The sequence below is a fragment of the Hyperolius riggenbachi genome, chromosome 8, assembly GCF_040937935.1.
Source record: "Hyperolius riggenbachi isolate aHypRig1 chromosome 8, aHypRig1.pri, whole genome shotgun sequence".
In the NCBI taxonomy this organism is placed as follows: domain Eukaryota; kingdom Metazoa; phylum Chordata; class Amphibia; order Anura; family Hyperoliidae; genus Hyperolius; species Hyperolius riggenbachi.
Genome location: NC_090653.1, coordinates 41,452,228 through 41,472,336, shown reverse-complemented (window position 1 = coordinate 41,472,336; position 20,109 = coordinate 41,452,228). Strand labels below are relative to the sequence as shown.

At 46.7% G+C, this 20,109-nt stretch overlaps 1 protein-coding gene across 1 annotated transcript in view; it reads left to right on the top strand.

Annotated features, from left to right (window-relative positions):
• Positions 1–10,366: 10,366 nt before the first annotated feature.
• The window catches only part of PPT2 (palmitoyl-protein thioesterase 2), a 68,655-nt gene continuing 58,912 nt past the window's right edge, over positions 10,367–20,109 (top strand). Inside the window, exon 1 of the mRNA XM_068250285.1 lies at positions 10,367–11,835. Coding sequence (XP_068106386.1) covers positions 11,821–11,835 — 15 coding nt within the window. The 5' untranslated portion in view covers positions 10,367–11,820. The remainder of the gene's footprint in view (positions 11,836–20,109) is intronic.

The following is a 20,109-nucleotide window of genomic DNA, read 5'->3' as shown; positions in this document are numbered from 1 at the left end:
AAGGTGAGCGTAATGAGGGCACACTTAGGCCTGGCTGCGCACGCATGATAAAGCATGACTTGCCAAACACCGTGGCATCCAGCGGGAAGCTGGAGCAGCCCAGGGAGACGGCAAGGGACCAAACAGCCTGAAGGGGGCTGGAGGAAGCCCCAGCTAAGTATAAATCCTGAGACACTATACATCTCAGGTACACTTTTAACTGTAACTAATCTTGCAGGGATTATAAATACATCAAGGGCTCCTTTACATTGCAAAATGCAAACGCAATTCTTTAATGTGATTGAGCAACTGAGCTTTGCAATTTTATTTGGGCAGTGAAAATCGCGGGCAAAATGCAATGAGCACTATGTTTCCGATCATGAAAAATCGTAACGATTTCTATATTAGGCTAGGTTCACCTGTTGTCCTGTCCCTCCTCCCCTTTCTCCTGTGGCACCAGTAGTTCCTCCTCCCCTCTCTCCTGTGGCAACAGTAGTTCCTCCTCCCCTTTCTCCTGTGGCACCAGTAGTTCCTCCTCCCCTCTCTTCTGCGGCACTGATTGTCCCTCTTCCCCTCACTCCTGTGGCACCCAGGGCTGTGGAGTCGGTCCAAAAATCCACCGACTCCGACTCCTCAGTTTAGGATTCCACCGACTCCGACTCCGACTCCTCTAATTTGCATATTACAATTTTGTTGATTAAAAGTATGTAACATGAAATTCGTCTCTTAACTGCCAACGCTTAGGAATTTTACAAGACAACTGAAGTGAGAAGGATATGTAGACTACTATATTTATTCCCTTTAGACTAAAACTAGTCCTTGGTAAGAGTACTTGTAAAAGGTACAAACCGGAACAAAGAACATCTATCAGGCCCTAGGCAATGTAAGTGTGGGTACATGTAAGAATGATGTGCAGGTACTCTGCAGGGGAATGAGGAGATTGTAAACAGACAACACCTCTGTGTTCAATGTGCACAGCATTCTCAGTGGATTCCCTGTAGCTCTGTGGGGAGTGCATATGTAGAGTATAGTACTACTGTGTAACAAAGTAAACCTGAGACAGATGAAATTAAAGTTTTATACATACCTGGGGCTTCCTCCAGCTGCCTTCAGGATAATCAGTCCCTCGTTGTCCTCCTCCACCACCTGGATCTTCTGCTATGAGTCCAGGTACTTGAGCCAGTCAGGCGTAGTGCGCATGCACACACTCCGCCGCCAGGAGCATACTACACCTGTGCAGCACTATTGCGCAGGTGCAGAATGTTCCTGGCTGTGGGAGCGGCATGCGGCCGGACAGCGCTGACTGGCTGAATTACCAGGACTCATAGCAGAAGATCCGGGTGGTGGAGGACAGCGAGGCACTGATTAGCCTGAAGGGGGCTGGAGGAAGCCCCAGGTATGTATAAAACTTTACTTTTCATCCGTCTCAGGTACCCTTTAATTTGTAGTCACCAAACCAAATTTTAATAACACATCAAATTATTTGATTTCATCAGCAAAGGGAGTGCATACATTTGCATAAATCAGCATCAATGCAGAATTATTTCCATCTCGTTGTCCATCTCTATTAGTGACACAGCTACACATCAGGCTTTATTCTTACAGCATAGATGTTATTTAGTATATATAAGAGATTCCTGTGTACACATCATATATACAGTCACAATCAGATGTGTATATCTGACCTTAAAAATACGGGGACTGCTTTATTGAAGCAGCACAAGTAACTAATTTTGATTGGTTTGTTTTATTTTTGTGGACTAAGCACAGCTATTACTGTATATATACATTATTTTTAATGACTATTATCTGAGAAATAGAACATTTTATCATATTTTCTATTTTAATTACAGTTACAAATTCATTAGGAGTCGGAGTCGGAGCATTTTTTCCCGACTCCGAGCACCCAAAATTGCCCGACTCCACGACTCCGACTCCACGACTCCGACTCCACAGCCCTGGTGGCACCCATCATTCCTTCTCCCCTAGCTGCTGTGGCACACGTCATCCCTCCTCCCCTTGCTCCTATGGCACCCATGGTTCCTCCTCCTCTCGATCCTGTGGCACCTGTAGTTCCTCCTCCTCTTGCTCCTGTGGCACCCGTAGTTCCTCCTCCTCTCACTCCTGTGGCACCTGTAGTTCCCCCTCCTCTCACTCTTGTGGCACCCGTAGTTCCTCCTCCTCTTGCTCCTGTGGCACCTGTAGTTTCTCCTCCTCTCACTCCTGTGGCACCTGTAGTTCCTTCTCCTCTCACTCCTGTGGCACCTGTAGTTCCTTCTCCTCTCACTCCTGTGGCACCTGTAGTTCCTCCTCCTCTCACTCCTGTGGCACCTGTAGTTCCTCCTCCTCTCACTCCTGTGGCACCTGTAGTTCCTCCTCCTCTCACTCCTGTGGCACCTGTAGTTCCTCCTCCTCTCACTCCTGTGGCACCTGTAGTTCTTCCTCCTCTCACTCCTGTGGCACCTGTAGTTCCTCCTCCTCTCACTCCTGTGGCACCTGTAGTTCCTCCTCCTCTCACTCCTGTGGCACCTGTAGTTCCTCCTCCTCTCACTCCTGTGGCACCTGTAGTTCCTCCTCCTCTCACTCCTGTGGCACCTGTAGTTCTTCCTCCTCTCACTCCTGTGGCACCTGTAGTTCCTTCTCCTCTCACTCCTGTGGCACCTGTAGTTCCTCCTCCTCTCACTCCTGTGGCACCTGTAGTTTCTCCTCCTCTCACTCCTGTGGCACCTGTAGTTCTTCCTCCTCTCACTCCTGTGGCACCTGTAGTTCTTCCTCCTCTCACTCCTGTGGCACCTGTAGTTCCTCCTCCTCTTGATCCTATGGCACCCGTAGTTCCTGCCTCCTCTCGCTCCTGCGGCATACATGGTTCCTCCTCTCGCTCCTGTGGCACCCATAGTTCCTACACCCCTCATTCCTGTGGCACCCATAGTTCCTCCTCCTCTCGCTCCTGTGGCACCCATCGTCCCTTTTCCCCTCGCTCCTATGGCACCCATAGTTCCTCCTCTTGCTCCTGTGGTACCAGTAGTTCCTGCCTCCTCTCGCTCCTGCGGCATCCATGGTTCCTCCTCCTCTCGCTCCTGTGGAGCCTGTTATTCCTCCCCTCATTCCTGTAGCACCCATAGTTCCTCCTCTTCTTGCTCCTGCGGCACCTGTCGTCCTTCCTCCTCTCGCTCTTGTGGCACCCACAGTTTCTCCTCCTCCTCTCACTTCTGTGGCACCCGTAGTTCCTCCTCCTTTCACTCCTGTGGCACCTGTAGTTTCTCCTCCTCTCATTCCTGTGGCACCCGTAGTTCCTCCTCCTCTCACTCCTGTGGCACCTGTAGTTCCTCCTCCTCTCACTCCTGTGGCACCTGTAGTTTCTCCTCCTCTAGCTCACGTGGTACCCATCTTCCCTCCTCCCCTTGTGCGCGCTATTGCTGAACTACATATCTAGACCGTGCCCCCGAGCTGTTGCCCTAGCGACTGATCCACCCTCCTGGATGGGCAGTAATTGAGTGTGTGTAGAGAAGGATAGAAAATGTAAGCAGCATTTTGGGGTTTTGTGTTGGGGGTGATGTGCTCTGCAGTGAATCTTTGCAGAACAGGATAATAAGAACAATAGAAACAGCCAGACAATTAAGAAAGAACAACCCTGAAACAATTAACAACTTAATTAGCACATTGATGGAGCCGACACGCCACTGTTCTGATAACCACAATACCATTGTTATACTGATACTGGATGCCCATTTAGGTGCTAACATCTTGGGCCCGCTGGGTGAGCACATCCTGACCATTGTGCTGCACAATTACTGCACAGTCCCAATACATCCCTTTCAGGATAGAATGCACAGCTCTGTATAGCAACTCCCTAAAGAGTAGTTTACATTAGCACAGTTCCTTTGTGCACCCTCCAGGCAACTGCCTAGATTACCAGAGTAATCACTTTAAAAACACCCTAACTACTAAAGGCTAAAGACTAAACCTCATACACACGTCCAACGTAATGCACAACCAACCACACAATATGACCAACTACACGACAAGTTGTTTACCTGCCATGTAAGTACACACATGCCAACCAACTAAACAACCAACTCACTTAAAGAAAACCTGAACTGAAAATAAAAGTCAAAATAAGCATACACAAGTCATACTTACCTTCCATGTAGTCTACTCCTCAGTGTCTTTATCCTGTCCCGTGTCCTGTTTGTTCACTGTGATCAAGGGCATTTTCCGTCCTCCATTTTGAAAATGGTCATTACCCATAACAGCTTTCTGGTCAGCACACAGTTAAACTGTAACATCGCCCACTTGAGCCATAGGGAAACATGGACATTACCTGGTACATCAGTTTTCCTCTCAGCTATAACTGACAGTCAGCAACTAATATTTTATTGACAGCAACTGATATATTTCAGATCTGACAAAATATTGTCAGAGCTGGAAGTGATTATTGTCAGAAGAAAATGGTGAGCTTCTGAGAGGAACTGATGGCAAGGTAACTATGTAATGTTCATTTGAAGTTACCTCATGTGTTTATTTGAAATATTTTTACTCAGTACAGGTTCTCTTTAAATACTATGCGTGCTAAATGACAAACGTCACAACATGTCCGGATTCAAAAGCAATAAAGGCACAGTACGGACGCGCTCGTGCTTGAAGACAAGTGCAGCCATGATCAGTGATGCAGCAAGCTCTTGTTGGATTTCTTTTGGGTTCTGCTGGTGGCAATGATGGTTGCCAGGAGGACGTAAGAAGCCTCTGCAGGATCCCTCCTTCCAGCGCTGGCTTCCCCGGTAGCAGTATTCTACCAATTGGTCAAATACTGCTCTCTGCCGCCGAAGGAGTTTCGGAATTCTTCAAGAGCACGAGCGATCCTGAAGACAGACGCACTGCACCTGCACTAGTGTGCTCTCTCTCGTGCTCACGCAGGCGCAGTACAGAGCCGCCAGTCTTCGGGTGCACTCGTGCTCCTGAAGCCTCCTCCAGTGAGGGATTCAAATGGGGATCTAGCACTTAAAGAGGAACTCCAGTGAAAATAATGCAATAAAATAGTGCTTCATTTATACAATAATTATGTATAAATGATTTAGTCAGTGTTTGCCAATTGTAAAAGCTTTCCTCTCCCTGATTTACATTCTGACATTTATCACATCGTGACATTTTTACTGCTGGCAGGTGATGTCAGTGGAAGGAGATGCTGCTTGCTTTTTGGGCAGTTGGAAACAGCTGTAAACAGTTATTTCCCACAATGCAATGAGGTTCACAGACAGGAAACTGCCAGGACGATGGTCCTCACTGTTTCCTGTGGGAGGGGTTTCACCACAATATCAGCCATACAGATGATGATCCGTTTGAGAAAAGGAATAGATTTCTCATGGGAAAGGGGGTATCGGCTACTGATTGGGATGAGTTTAATTGTTGGTCGGAGTTTCTCTTTAAGAGGGGACCACAAGAGGAGTGGGAAGGCTCTATGAGACCCATAAGCCTTCACTCTCCTTAGGTATTTTTTTTTATTCCCATTAGCTTTAAAGCCTGGTACACACATCCAATTCTGGCCAATGATTGACCATTTCTACCACCTCCAGTTAGAATGAGAGCTTACCTATACAATCTGTCCTTAGTTTTCAAAGCCTATTGGTCCTCATCCTACATGGAGCAGAGATGGATTAAGATGTAATGGGGCCCTAAGCAAGGTCGTAGATTTGGGCCCCCTAGTGGTCCTTTTGGTAAGCTGAAGGGAAGAGAGCTCAAAGGAGGTGGCAAGTAGGCCCTTGACACTCAATATTTATTTATTTATTTATTTATAAAGTGCCAACATATTACGCAGTTTAGGTTATAGACAATATTTAGGGGTAATATACAGCAATAAAACAATACAGGAATACAAGAAAACCAGATCACGCATGCTTAGTCAGTCACTGGAGGGGAGCATAGAGATTAGGCAAGTTGAGTACACTCAGATGCATAGCATGGGTTCACAGTAATGGAGGCGCATGATCAGGTAGGACACAAAAGGAGGAGGACTCTGCCCAAAGGCTTACAATCTAGAGGGAGAGCTAGGGATACGAGAGGTAGGGGGACCAGAGCAGCTGTGGGTTTAGAGCACTTGTGAGGGGTAGTAGGCCAGAGTGAAAAGGTGAGTTTTGAGGGCTTTCTTGAAGATGTTGAAGGAGGGGGCTGCCCTAATGGGTGGAGGTAGGGAGTTCCATGGTGTTGGAGCAGCTCTTGAGAAGTCCTGGAGGCGTGCATGGGACTGGGTGATGCGGGGGGCGGTTAGGCGAAGTTCATTGGAAGAGCGGAGTGAGCGGCTAGGTGTGCATCTCTGAGTAAGATCGGAAATGCAGGTTGGACAGGTTTTGTGGACAGATTTGTAGGTCAGACACAGTATATTGAATCTGATTCTGGACTGGATAGGAAGCCAGTGGAGGGATTCTAGGAGGGGATCCGCCGTGATGGAGCGATTGGAGCAGTGGATAATTCTGGCTGCTGCATTCATGATGGACTGCAGTGGGGCTGTTTGGGTCATAGGGAGACCAGACAGCAGGGCATTGCAATACACTCAATAGGCCCCAAGCACCTGCCTAGGTTGCCTGGTGGATAATCCTGCTCTGACATGGAGGTGGTAAAATTGGTCAGTGATTGGCCAATAAAAATTGGTGTGTGTACAAGGTTTTAGGGCAGTTGGGGTGGAGGGGAGCAAATTAACCTATCAGTGTGTTTTTGGGATATGAAAGAAAATGTGTACAAGCACATGGATACCCCACAATCTCCACACTGATGGTGTCCGGGAATCAGAGACAGGACATGAGTTTTTGACCTTTAGCTGCTGCTCGTTTTGCACATCTAGAGATGAGAGAACTCCTATCTCTGCCGGGATGCTGGGAGTACAATGCGTTTCTCCTGCATAAGGCACAGCATGGAGGAACCTGCATGCGTAACCGTACCAGCGAAAGGAGTGTGTTGCCATGGCTACCAACATGAATGCACAAATCTCGCCTCCTTCATCCCAGTTTTCCCATAAGGGAAGCTGTGATGATTTTGGATCTTCTTAATTTATTTATTTTATTGTAAGTTTAGAAGTTTACATATCAATATTTTATGTATTTTTACTTATTTGCATTTATGCTCAACTCCAGGGGAAAGGAAATGTTAATTTTGGGGGCTTTTCACACTGTGAGGTGCAGTGCAGTGCGGTGCTCTGCAGCATGCATAGGGGTTGATGGTGTAATTGTCAGTGTGCATGCGTTACTCAGAGCATGAAAGGGAACCCTGAACAGAGGATAAAAATAGAATGTGAAGTTACATGCTGCTTCCTCCAGCCCCCCCGTAGCCCGAGAGGTACAAGCATATGGCTAATCCAGTAAAAACTGAGGTAGGCCTAGTGCACACCGAGCGGTTTTGGTAGCGTTTTTAGAACCGCTTGCGGATGTGGAAACGCTTGGGTAATGTATTTCAATGGGCTGGTGCACACCAGAGCGGTAGGCATTTTGCAGAAACGCATACTTCCGGGCTGCAGCATTTTTTGGATTTCGGAGGCTTTTCTGCCTCCAATGTTAAGTATAGGAAAAACACAAACCGCTTGATAAAACGCCAGATCAGAGCGGTTTTCCAGGCGTTTTTGTTACAGTAGGTATTCAGTAACAGTTTTACTGTAACAATATCTGTAATCTGCTACACAAAAAAAGCTACACAAGACTGCAAAACGCTAGCAAAGCGCTTCATAATAATAAGAAAAAACGCTTCAAAAATCGCTAGCGTTTTGCGGATCTGCTAGCGGTTTTTGGTGTGCACCAGGCCTCAGAGTACCTGATCTGCTGCATGCTTGTTCAGGGTCTATGGCTAAAAGTATTAGAGGCAGAGGATGCCAGGCAATTTGTATATTTTAAAAGGAAATAAATATGGCAGCCTGCTCAGTTACCACAGAGTCTTAAAATAAGTACATACATGCAATAATTGTCACCCGTCAGTGTTTGGGAAACGATCCCTCAGGCAACAGTTCAAGGACTGGCGTTGTACAGACACAACGCTAGCCTTCGGGCTTGCAATGCATTCTGTTGCTATGGAGGGGGGGAACAGGGACGACGACCGGCAAATGATGAAATAGAAATAACTTTGCAATCGGTCCTGCTGAGACATCATTAAGGATTCCGCAAGACAGATCCTTAAAGGGTAACTACAGTGAAAAAAAAATGTGTTCAGTTTAGCTTACCTGGGGCTTCTTCCAACCCCATGAAGACCTCCTGATCCCTCGCCATCATTCCTCGCTGCTCCATTCAGCTGCTGTCCCCCTCAGTAAGCTGGATGATTCGGCATGTGTGGCCCTGCACCTCCTCCATTGCGCTCCCATAGCCAGGAACGTTCTGCAATTACGCAGTAGCAATTTTTACTTTCAGTGCAAACGCGGAACATTCCTTGCTATGGGAGCACGATGGAGGCGATGCGTGGCATGGGGCTGCGCAGGCAGCGTTCAGAGGGGGACAGCAGATGAATGGAGGGGAGCAGTATGATGGCGAGGGACCAGGACTTCAGGGGGCTGGAAGAAGCCCAAGTAAGTTAAACTGCCCAGATTTTTTTTTTCACTTTTAGGGTCCCTTAAATGACACCAAAGCAGGATAGATCTGTAGCTGCTGTACATACAGAATGATTGCCGGCTGAAACAGCATATTCAGCACGGTGGCATAGTGGATAGCACTCTTCCCTTGCAGTGTTGGGTCCTAGTCCCAGCCAAGGCACTATCTGCACTAAATTTGTATTTTCTCCCCGTGGCTGAGTGGGTTTCCTCCAGTCACTCCAGTTTCCTCCCACATACCCAAAACATACAGATAAGTTAATTGGCTCCCCCCTAAATTGGCCCTGGACTACGATACATACATAGACATATTACTATGATAGGGATTAGATTGTGAGCTCCTTAGGGACAATTAATGACAAGATTACATAGTCTGGACTGCGCCGACTGGAGGACTATTCGTGGTCGATTACAGAAGATCCAGGAGTTGGAGGAGAACAGGGAGGGAGCGATAAGCCTGGAGGAGCTTGGAGGAAGCCCCAAGTATCATGTATAATTCCCCCCTTACTGTCTCAGGTATAAATTAAAGTGTACCAGTGACGTCAGCTATTAAAGTTTTTTACTTACCCCGGGCTTCCTCCAGCCCCATAAGGATGGATGCATCCCTCGGCGTCCTCCCGCAGTCCTCCTTTAAGCAGCAATCAGCTCATGTGATCGGCTCAATGATGTCTGCAGGGGGCCTTCCGCGCCTGCGTGGACCTTTTGCGCCAGCACAGAAGATCCTGGCTGACGTCACTGTAGCCAGACTGGAACCGAATAAACCGAATACAGGAGCCGATTCCCGATTAATGGAGGCCCCTGGGGGGGGGGGGGGGTGTTATATGTGGCAGCTGAGGGACACATCCGTGGTTATGGGGCTGGAGGTAAGAAATATTTAATAGCTGACATCTCTGGGTCCTTTTAAGAGCCCATGCACACTTGCTGATCGCAAAACGCTAGCGATTTTGCTAGCGTTTTGCTCTGGCGTTTTTTGGTGATTAACGCCAAAAAATCATCACTCACATCTGGCGATTTTTTTAGCGATCACGTTTTGTACTTCTAAAGCACTAAAACGCGATCGCCGGGAAATCGCCTGAAAATGGCGCAGGCTACGCGTTTGCGTTTAGCTTTTTTTGGGCGATTTGCGGTGATTAACGCAAATCACCAAATGAGAACGGGCCCATAGACTTTTATTACACTAGTGCTTTGAAAATCGCTAGCGTTTGAGCGTTTTGCCGAAATCGTCGGCAAAACCCTCAAGTGTGAATGCGCCCTTAGGAGGGTACCAGTCAGTGGCGTAGGACAGGTGGGACGCCTCTGGGTGATCAAGAGGCTTGTCTCACTCTCTACGGCTCTGGTTAGTATTTTGTAACCCCTGATAACACTATCTGCATGGAGTCTGCACACTCTTCTACTTTCAATAAAATACATGATGTCAAACTGATAAAAGTTTGGGAAATCAGTAAGGATTGCTTTCAATGTTTATTCATATTTACATAGATATTAGAACACTGAGGTACAGATACAGATCAGGGACAGGAGCTCCAAGTGACATCCTGGTGACCCTGCTTGGTTATCTCACCAGCATCCTTTGCATCTCAGCCTTGCAAGGAGAAAAGCGCAATATAAATGTTATTTGTCTTGTCTTGTCTTGTCTTGATCACTCAACTGACAGGTCCTCTTGGCTGCTTCAAGTCTGCCTGTCAATCACTTCCTCCCGCCTCCTGCAGGTTGCCAGGGAACCGGGACCGGAAGTGTCGCGGGACGAATGGGCGGAGCTATAGCTCAGCATCTGCTGCTGGCAATGTAAACAAGGGAAGGGGCAGAGATAGTGAGGCAAGGGGGAGGGGGCTGCACAGAAGGGAACAGTGCTCATCATTGCAGGGGGCAGAGAGGGGCTGCACTACTCATTGCAGGGGGCAGAGAGGGGCTGCACTACTCATCATTGCAGGGAGGTCAGTGCACACTCACATGCTGCAGCCTTTTCCATAGGGGACAGTGCCTGTACATAGCAGCTAGTGAGAGAGCACAGGGTTGCAGACAGCTCTGACTCACTCTTCATATAGGGAGATTCTACAAGGGGAGAGGGGAAACAGAGCTCAGAGAGAGGCAAAGGACAGCAGGGAGTGAAATAGACTGCACAGAGGAAGACTACAAGGAAACAGCACAGGGGAAGAGACAGCACAGAGGAAGACTACAGGGGAAGACACGGCACAGAGGAAGACACAGCACAGGGGAAGAGACAGCACAGAGAAAGACTACAGGGGAGGACACAGCACAGGGGAAGAGACAGCACAGGGGAAGACTACAGGGGAATAGGCAGCATAGGTACAGAGACAGAACAGAGGAAGACTACAAGGAAAGAGAGGGCACAGAGGAATACTACAGGAGAAGATATAGCATAGAGGAAGGCTACAGGGAAAGAGACAGCATAGGGGAAGACTACAGGGAAAGAGACAGTACAGCGGAAGACTACAGGGACAGAGACAGCACAGAGGAAGACTACCGGGCAATAGACTGTGTAGAGCAAGACTACAAGGAAAGAGACAGCACAGAGAAAGACTACAGGAAAAGAGACAGCACATAGGAAAACTACAGGGAAAGAGACATCATAGCGGAAGACCACAGGGGAAGAGACAGCACAGCAGAAGACTTCACGGAAAGAGACAGCACAAGGGAATACTTTATAGGTAGACAGCACAGAAAAAGGCATAGAGTAGAGACACCACAGGGAGACCTCAGGGAGTGAGGGAAATAGACAAATAGTGAAATGGACACAGATCATTAAAGGGTGATCCACGTCATTGAGAGACATACAGGGAGGGTGAAAGATCCAAAGAGACCTAAAGAGTGAGGCACAGATCCTAGTCAGTAAAAGAAAGAGAGACTGATCCAGGGCAATAAGGGACCTATAGAGACACACACACACACACACACCTGGGCATTCAGTGAGATAGCTAGGCAGCAGAGCTAACAGTCATTCAGAGACTTCCACCAATGAGTGAGAGACAGCACACACAGTTAGAGGAGTCAGAGACATCCCCCAAATAACCAAACAGTCTCCAGCTGAGTGACCCAGGAGAGCAGCTGAGAAAGAGACTGCCCACAGAGGCTGCACATCTGTATTGGTTGGAGATAAGAGACAGTCACACAGTGTTCTAGCAGGATAAGAGATAGCTGCACTGGTAGGGTACATGTGACTTGCCACAGCCATGACTTCCTAGCAGCACTGGAGAGCGCACACAGGACCATGAGACATCTGGAGGGGCTGAGATAGAGCGAGAGACCTCTGCTGTCCCAGGAAGAGGATGAGACCGCACAGAGTAAGAGCTGGACTGTCTGTGGTGTCATTGATATGTATCTGAATTGCTTCCATAGAATAGTTTTGCACCTCACATGCTGAGCATTGTTGCCTCACTCATTCTATACCTTGCATGACTCATTTGTACCTAATATTTCATGTTGCTTGTTCTGTCTCCTGCATCCTCTCAGATTATAATGCGCAAATTGCAGCAGCCAGTCAGAGGTGCTTGCTTGTTGTTCTCTAGTTGCTGGGAGTTGATAAGGGTACTTTCATACTGATGTGTTGCGTTGTTATGGACTCCACTTGACGGACTGTAATGTGGTCCGATATAAAGTCTACAAACAGTTCACACCTCATCAGGCTGGGAAGAGTACTGGTTGAAGGGAAACAGAGGTGGGAAGGATATGGAGGCTGCCATATATTTTCCTATTAGACAATGCAGATTGCTTGGCTGTCCTACTGATCCGGTGTCTCTAAAGGGGCCCATACACTGGTCGATTTGAGCCATCAATCTATTGATCGGTTCTATAGAATCGATCGATCAGAAATCAATTCTATCAAATTCTCCATTCGATCGATTTGATCTATCTGACTGGATGGAAAATCTAGGTTGATCTGCTGCTGGCAGCAGATTAATGATCCATAGAGTTGCATTGGATCTAATGGTCCAATAATGCATTTAGAACGATTTCCAAAAGCAGATTCCACTTGACAGGCATCTGACAGAAATCTATCTGATGGTCGAATCTGCTGCAAATCTATAAGTGTATGGCCACCTTAATACTTTTAGCCATAGCCCCTAAACAAGCATGCAGCAGATCAGGTACTCTGACTCAGGTTTTACTGGATTACCCATATGCTTGTTCCAGGGTTTTGACTCAGACACTACTTATGCCGGAAGATCAACAGGGCTGCCAGGCAACTGGCATTGTTTACAAGGAAATAAATATGGCAGCCTCCTCACCTCTGGTTTCCTTTAAGGGCTCTGCCTCTGACACAGGAGACCTGGGTTTGAATCTCTGCTCTTCCTGTTCAGTAAGCTGCACTTATTCAGTAGGAGACCTTGGGCATGTCTCCCTAACACTAGTACGGCCTATAGAGCGTGCCCTAGTAGCTGCAGCTCTGGCGCTTTGAGTCCGCCAGGAGAAAAGTGCAATATAAATGTTCTGTGTCTGTATGTCCTCCGTTGTGATGGGATTCAGAACATGCACTGTGTTGCTTGAATCACATGTGTTGATGCACACAGTGTTTGTCAATCACGGTGCGCATTAGTCAGTTGCAGGCGTTAGATCACATGCCACAGCAAATATTACTATGGGTACATTTTATGCAGCGCTTCAGTCTGATTCTAACTGAAGATCTGTTTACTCAGCTTTACACGCTGTTAAAAGCTCGGCATGCATCATTGATCAAATGTGCCTGAAATCTGTGTACTGACGAACTTGGATATGTTTTGGACAATGTATACAATGTATAAAGAGCAGCATTAAGTTTCCAATGCTGCATCGGTGGGCCAGTAAGCGGGTGCGTAGTTTTGTTTCGCAGCGCGTAGTACATAACTAGCAGAGAGATTCATTCCCAATAATTAAAGTGGACCTGTGTTTTTGCACAGGACAGAATGAAAACCTAGAGAAATCCACCCTGTATGTATTTGGAGAGTTTAGCCCCCTCATCTCTGACTTATCACACATTGTAATTTGGTTTCTACCCTGTGTCAGCTGACTGCCACAGCAGAGAGGCTAATTTGAAAGCACAGGATGTTAACAATAGGTCTGCTTCCATGAAAGCAGGAAGTAGACACCCTGCAAATTTATTGCAGGATTTTGTATCAGCTGTAACACAGAAATGTTTTTCTTTAAAGGTTATTATGCTGTTGCCTAGCTTATAGAGCAGAGAGGAAGTTCTGAAACCTGACTGAGGTTGAATGTAGGTTTGTGCTGTTTCAGGCAGGGGTCACACTTGTTGACATCTCAGGCGTTTTGCCGCATTGTGAAATTGCATATGTACAAATATTGTACCATTAGACAGTGGTAATTCCGATTTAGTAAAATATTGGCCAATTTTATAGATATCTTACTATTGTTGAACCTAACCGTATTCTTAAATGAGCGCCCCCTCTACCGATGCCTAACCCTAAACAAAAGTGAAGCAGGAGTCTGTAACAGCCAATCAGCTTTTAGCTATGTAAAGGACCACTTCAGCGAAAAAAAAGTAAGCAGTTTAAATCTGACAGAACCGACAGGTTTTGGACTAGTTCATCTCCTCATGGGGGGTTCTCAGGGTTTTCTTTGTTTTCAAAATCAATCATACACTTTTTTGGCAGTTAGACTGAGTAACTGCTGTTAAAGAGAACCCGAGGTGGGATTTAATTATGCTAGTGGGGCACAGAGGCTGGTTGTGCACACTAACACCAGCCTCTGTTGCCCCATGGTGTGCCTCCAAGACCCCCCTGCGCGCCGCTATACCCCCCGCAGTGCTGGCGACACGCAGCGTGTCGCCAGCACAATGTTTACCTCTGCCTGTCTGTTAGCGCCCCTCCCCCGCCTCCTCCGTATCGGCACTACCCGCCCGCGTCACTTCCCTCCAATCAGCGGGAGGGAAGGGACACGGCAAGAAGCGCCGATGCGGGGGAGCGGCGCTAACAGACAGGCAGAGGTAAACATTGTGCTGGCGACATGCTGCGTGTCGCCAGCACTGCAGGGGGTATAGCGGCGCGCAGGGGGGTCTTGGAGGCACACCATGGGGCAACAGAGGCTGGTGTTAGTGTGCACAACCAGCCTCTGTGCCCCACTAGCATAATTAAATCCCACCTCGGGTTCTCTTTAAGGAAATGCTCCCAATGGAAAGCCCCCAAACCCATCTAAGGTGCTTCTGCACAACTAAAAGTCCCACAATTTCTAGGTTGAGGGCGCTTTTACACTTAATATGTTGGTATGCGTTAGGCCCCGTTTACACTTAATCAGTTAGTACGCATTTTTTTTCTTCTCCACAGCAGTGCATTGTGAAAAAGATTTCAGTTAAAATGCATGAAGTGTGAAAGGTGCCATAGGAAAACATGGGCATTACTTTGAAAATCAATTGTCCTTTCAGTTATAACTGAGAGCAACTGGTTAAGTGTAAACAGAGCCTGAGTGTGCGTTAGTACGCATTTTTTCCATAGCGGTGCATTGTGAAAAAGATTTCAGTTACAACGCGTGAAGTGGGAACTGTGCCATAGGAAAACATGGGCATTACTTTGAAAATCAGTTTCTTTTTCCAGTTATAACTGAGAGCAGCTGATTAAATGTAAACGCGGCCTAGTCTTGCTGGATCCACCGGTTCAAGATGGATATTCATTTATTGGTTTGTAGTGAAGAATGTCTCTTCCTGCTGTAATAGCAGTGGAGTGTTGTGCTGTGTAATGCTGGGAATACACGGCTCGATTCTGAGCTGATTAAATGACTCCATAGATAATTTCCGACATGTTCGATCGTTTTGCTGCTCGATTTCTCATTGAAGTGAATTGAAAAAAAGAGAAGAAAAACGAGCGGAAGATAAGTGAATCTAGCGGGCAAAACAACCGAGCGCCAGAATCGACCCGTGTATTCCCAGCATTAGCCATCAGTAAAAGCAAGACGTTTTGAATCCGGGTGATGCCATTTATTTCCTAACTTAAAAAATATATGTGAAGTCGTATTCACAGTGGGACGTTGCATTTTTAATGCGACGTTAAAGTCGCAACGTGTCTGCATTAAGAGGTAACGCACTGCAAGCAGTGAGTTACCACAATGCAACATTTTTCAACGCCACTTTAGCGTCACACTGTGAACAGCCCATAGGATTAGCATTACAGTGCGGTAAGCTGCGTTATAAGACTTTATAATGCAGCTCCGCAACGTGGCACTGTGAATGCGACCTCAGCCTAAAGTGGCCACACACGATACAATAAAATCATCCGATTTTACGGCAATTTGATAAAAACGATCGGATACTTTTTTTTCCATTCGACTGAAAAATCAGATCTGATTTCCCGTTTTTTTTCCATTTTTATCTATTTGGAATGCCAGATATTTTTCTTCAATTTCTCTAAAGATTGTGTGGTGTGTGTTAGATTGTCTATTTATTAATATACACACCCATGCAATTTTCTCAGAGTTTCCAATCATTTTTATCATAATTGGGGGAAAAATTGAACATAGGTGTGCGGTAAATTGGTCATATTTTTGAAATGTTACAATCAGTCAGAAAAATTGATTGCAATTCTTAAATTTAACAGATATTTAAAAAATTGTATGGTGTGTGTGTGGCCACCTTTATAGGGATATTAATCAGGGCTGTTGAGTCGGTACAAAAATCATCCGACTCCAACTATTCCGTTTATAAAAACCACTGACTTGAAGTGTACCAGAGACCCCATAAAGGAAAAATCTGAGTCCCAACGCTGTCCTCCCGCGGTCTGCCGTTCAGTGGCAATCAGCCCCGGTAACAGGCTCAGTCAGGTCCTGTCTGGGTCTTCTGCGCATGTGTGGACTTCCCGAGCATGCGCGGTAGACCCAGAAGCCCGGGTTGAGTATCAAATCTTTACTCTGACTCCTCGAGTCCGACTGCTTTGTCTAATACTTACCAGGACTGAGGAGTTGGTACAAAAAACATCCGACTCCTCAGTGTATGAAACCACCCACTTTGACTCCAAATACCTCAAATTACTCCGGCTCTACAGACATGGAAATTATCAAATGGGGTGTGTTCCGACTCGGTGTGCACCCCCTCCAGGCCTCTGGTTCTCCTCCTATTGGCCAGCCCAGACCCTATAAAAGAGGCTGCCTGAGCCTTGGTTTCCAGCACTCCTCACACCACCTTGTTCATTTACACCAAGTAAACTGGATTTCTGAACTGACCAAAGGTAAAGGAGTACCTAAGTACCTCTTTTATCTGTTTTTGTTTGTTTGTTTAGAAGTTTTGTGTTATTTTCCCGTACATGAGTTATTATGCCCTGGATTTTACCTGTGGAAGCCCTGGCTCTGCCTCTGTCATGTACACTGCAGCCAGCCAGCTGGTACCTATTTGAAATATGCTTGCAGAAAGTACAGAAGTGCTATGCACTAAACTTTGTGCATAGTTAACCAGTTTACTTCTATACGCATTATAAGTAAAATATAGGGCTGATCCAGGGCTTCTATAAATGATTTACAGTAAATCTTTTAGCCAATTCGCCAGGGCTGTGGAGTCGGAGTTGAGGAGTTGGAGTAATTTTGGGTACCCGGAGTCAGTGGTTTCAGTAAACTGAGGAGTCGGATGATTTTTGTACCAAATCCATATCCTTTGTAAAAATTAGACTAAGGAGTCGGAGTCGAGGAGTCAGATCAATTTTGGGTACCTGGAGTCGGAGGCGGTGGTTTCATAAACTGAGGAGTCGGATGATTTTTGTACGGACTTCACAGCCCTGCAATTCTCCAATGCTCTGAGCCCTGCCAATGAACGTGCTAGTGAGCTGTACTTTGTTTTTGTTGTACTTTTGTTGTACTTTGTTTTTGTAAACTCTACACTAAGGTTGTAGGTGTCTTAGACACTGGGAACCTGAAGTGAGCGGGCTATGGAGGTTGCCATATTTATTTCATTTTAAGCAATACCAGTTGCCTGGCTGTCCTGCTGATCTTTGCTTGCAGTAGAGTCTGAATCGCACACCTGAAACAAGCATGCAACTAATATTGTCAGACTTCAGTCAGAAACATCTGGTCTGCTTGTTCAGGGTCTATGGCAAAAGTATTAGAGGCAGAGGATCAACAGGACAGCCAGGCAATTTGCATTGTTTACAAGGAAATATCTATGGCAGCCTCCATATCCCTCTCGCATGCTTTAAAAGTGTAAGAACTGAAGCTACACTGCTGCCGGGACGTGCTGGTCATGTTTCGCTGGAACACACGTGGTGACAGATATCTGCTTGGGGGGAAGAGCTATTATTTTGGTTAACATTGCCTGTGATGCCCCCTCAGCTGGCTGGCACCGAGACAGCTGTACAATCTGTGCAGGGCTGAGCTTACAATCCTCAATGTTATTGAAAATTTGCTATTGGTTTACAAGAGCTTGAAACCCTCAACCAGGCCAGATCCTATCATACTTTCTCCGAAACTAAGTCCGCACACTCCAGCATTAGAAAAATCAAAACAGCTTTTATTAGGCAGATAGCCGACACAGCATAAAACTGGCTAACATGTTTGGGCAGTGCGTCCGAAAAATGCGAAAAAAAGCCAAATTTGGTGTCCAGCACCTCGAGGTGAGGGAGGTTTATCAGAACTTCTTTATCAAAAAACATATCAGATCATGGCAAGGATTGCCCTAGCAGCAGTTTTGGTTTACGGATACTTGCTGGGACATAAATGTATGCATGTGACTGTAATCATACAACCACAATTTCACTGACTTTTTAGCAGCTGCGTCAAATAGTGCAACACTCTAGTTCGATTGTTTTCCTGCTAAAATTGATTGAACATTGATGTAATCAGTGTGGTAGGAATGAGGGCTGTGGTGTTGGAATCAGAGTCTGAGCAAATTTGGGTACCTGGAGTCAGAGTCAGTGGTTTCATAAACTGAGGAGTCGGGAGTCCGATGATTTTTGTAGTAAATCCACAGCCCTAGTAATGGTTTAGACTAAGGAGTCAGAGTCTGAGCTATTTTGGATACTCTGAGTTGGAGTCGGTGGTTTCATAAACTGAGGAGTCGGAGTTGGATCATTTTTGTACTGACTCCACAGCCTTCATCGGAATTGATTCCCCTAGCAAAACACACAGCAGATGTAGTTCTGACTAGCTTAACACTGCCCTGCATTGCTCACTGCATGCAGATGGGGCCCTCAGGTTATTCTATGAGGTAGCAGTAATGTGGTCCTGAATTGTGTTGCTTTGTCTTTTGCCTGTTGGATGCTGTAGCTGTCAGTGTATTGTTGGTTAACTCAGCCATAATCTCCCCCAACATTAACCTCCTTGGAGGTAATCCTGAGCTAGGGTCGGGGTGGAAAACCGCAGCTAAGAGCGGTAATCCCGACCTCTGCTCGGGGTAGCCTCCGGAGGCTGTGTGCAGAGTATAGTGCGCAGCAGGCGGTACCTCCCGGGGAATCCCGACGTCGGCCGCAATTCTTCTTCCTCTCCTCCGGGGCTCTGCTTCCTACTGCTAAGATCGCCATTTCACTTTAGAGTTGCAGCGCCACCCGGAGGATAGAGGCATAACTGCAGTGCTGGAGCCAGGGAGGTGAGTGGTTGCAGAACTGCTGCAGAGCTCCCAGGCAGCATGATTTTTTTTTCCAGGATTTAGGGTCTGAAAGGGTGCAAAAATTTGCATCGCTTTTAGACCCTAAAATCTGGAAAGAATCATACTGCCAAGGGGATTAAATACTGCTTGCCCTCCAAGCGCAAGCAGTATGGTTCCTCTGATGACGGCGGTAGGCCGAAACCTGGTCGGGAAGGAGAACGGGCATTCTCTGAACTACAGTCTGGTGACTTTCTCAGCTCTTGACACTTTACTGGTTATTGTACAATAGTGTTTTGATGCACTAAATGGGTCCAGTGTGGATGGACCCACGATGTGAGATTGTGTTTTAATGACTGTGAGTTGTTGCAATAAAGTGTACACCCCTGTGTATGAACTTAGCCCTGACTCCTGCATATATATGTTTTTTGGTGACAGTCACTGTCTCCAGTATTGAGCAGAAGGTGTCTGCAGGCGTCAGTGCGCAGGAGTGCAATACAGAGCACTGAGGATTATTGTTTACCTTTGACATACTGTTCCATGGTGGATTGCAAAGCCTCTGGCTGCTGATTGATTATATCAATACACTGTGCTTATATTACATCTACATACTGCTAGCAGCATAGCGCCAACATCTTTGTGACGGGGTACAATTGCGTATACAACACGGAGAGTTACAAGGCAATGGTTATAGGTCAGGGGTATGGAAGCTATGGCTCGGGAGCCAGATGTGGCTCTTTTGATGGCTGCATCTGGCTCACATACAAATCTGTAGGGGTTGGTTCACTAAGCTACACTGCTCAAGCAGCACAGCTTAGTGTGGCAGAGCAAGTAACATTTTTAAGGTAGGCATGCTACTGCTGTAGCATGCACTGCTAACTTAATCACGCTACCCCAAAACGAATGGCTGCTTTAATTGTCCCACTCTGGACCCTGTCCGGTCCAGTGACTTTGTAGGATGAGATCCCTGCACTTTTGATTGGCCCAGTAGACTGTCTGTCACTTGACAAGCAGCCTGCTGGGCCAAAGTGCGGGAATCTCCTCCTACAAAGTGAATCAACCCCCAAGGCAG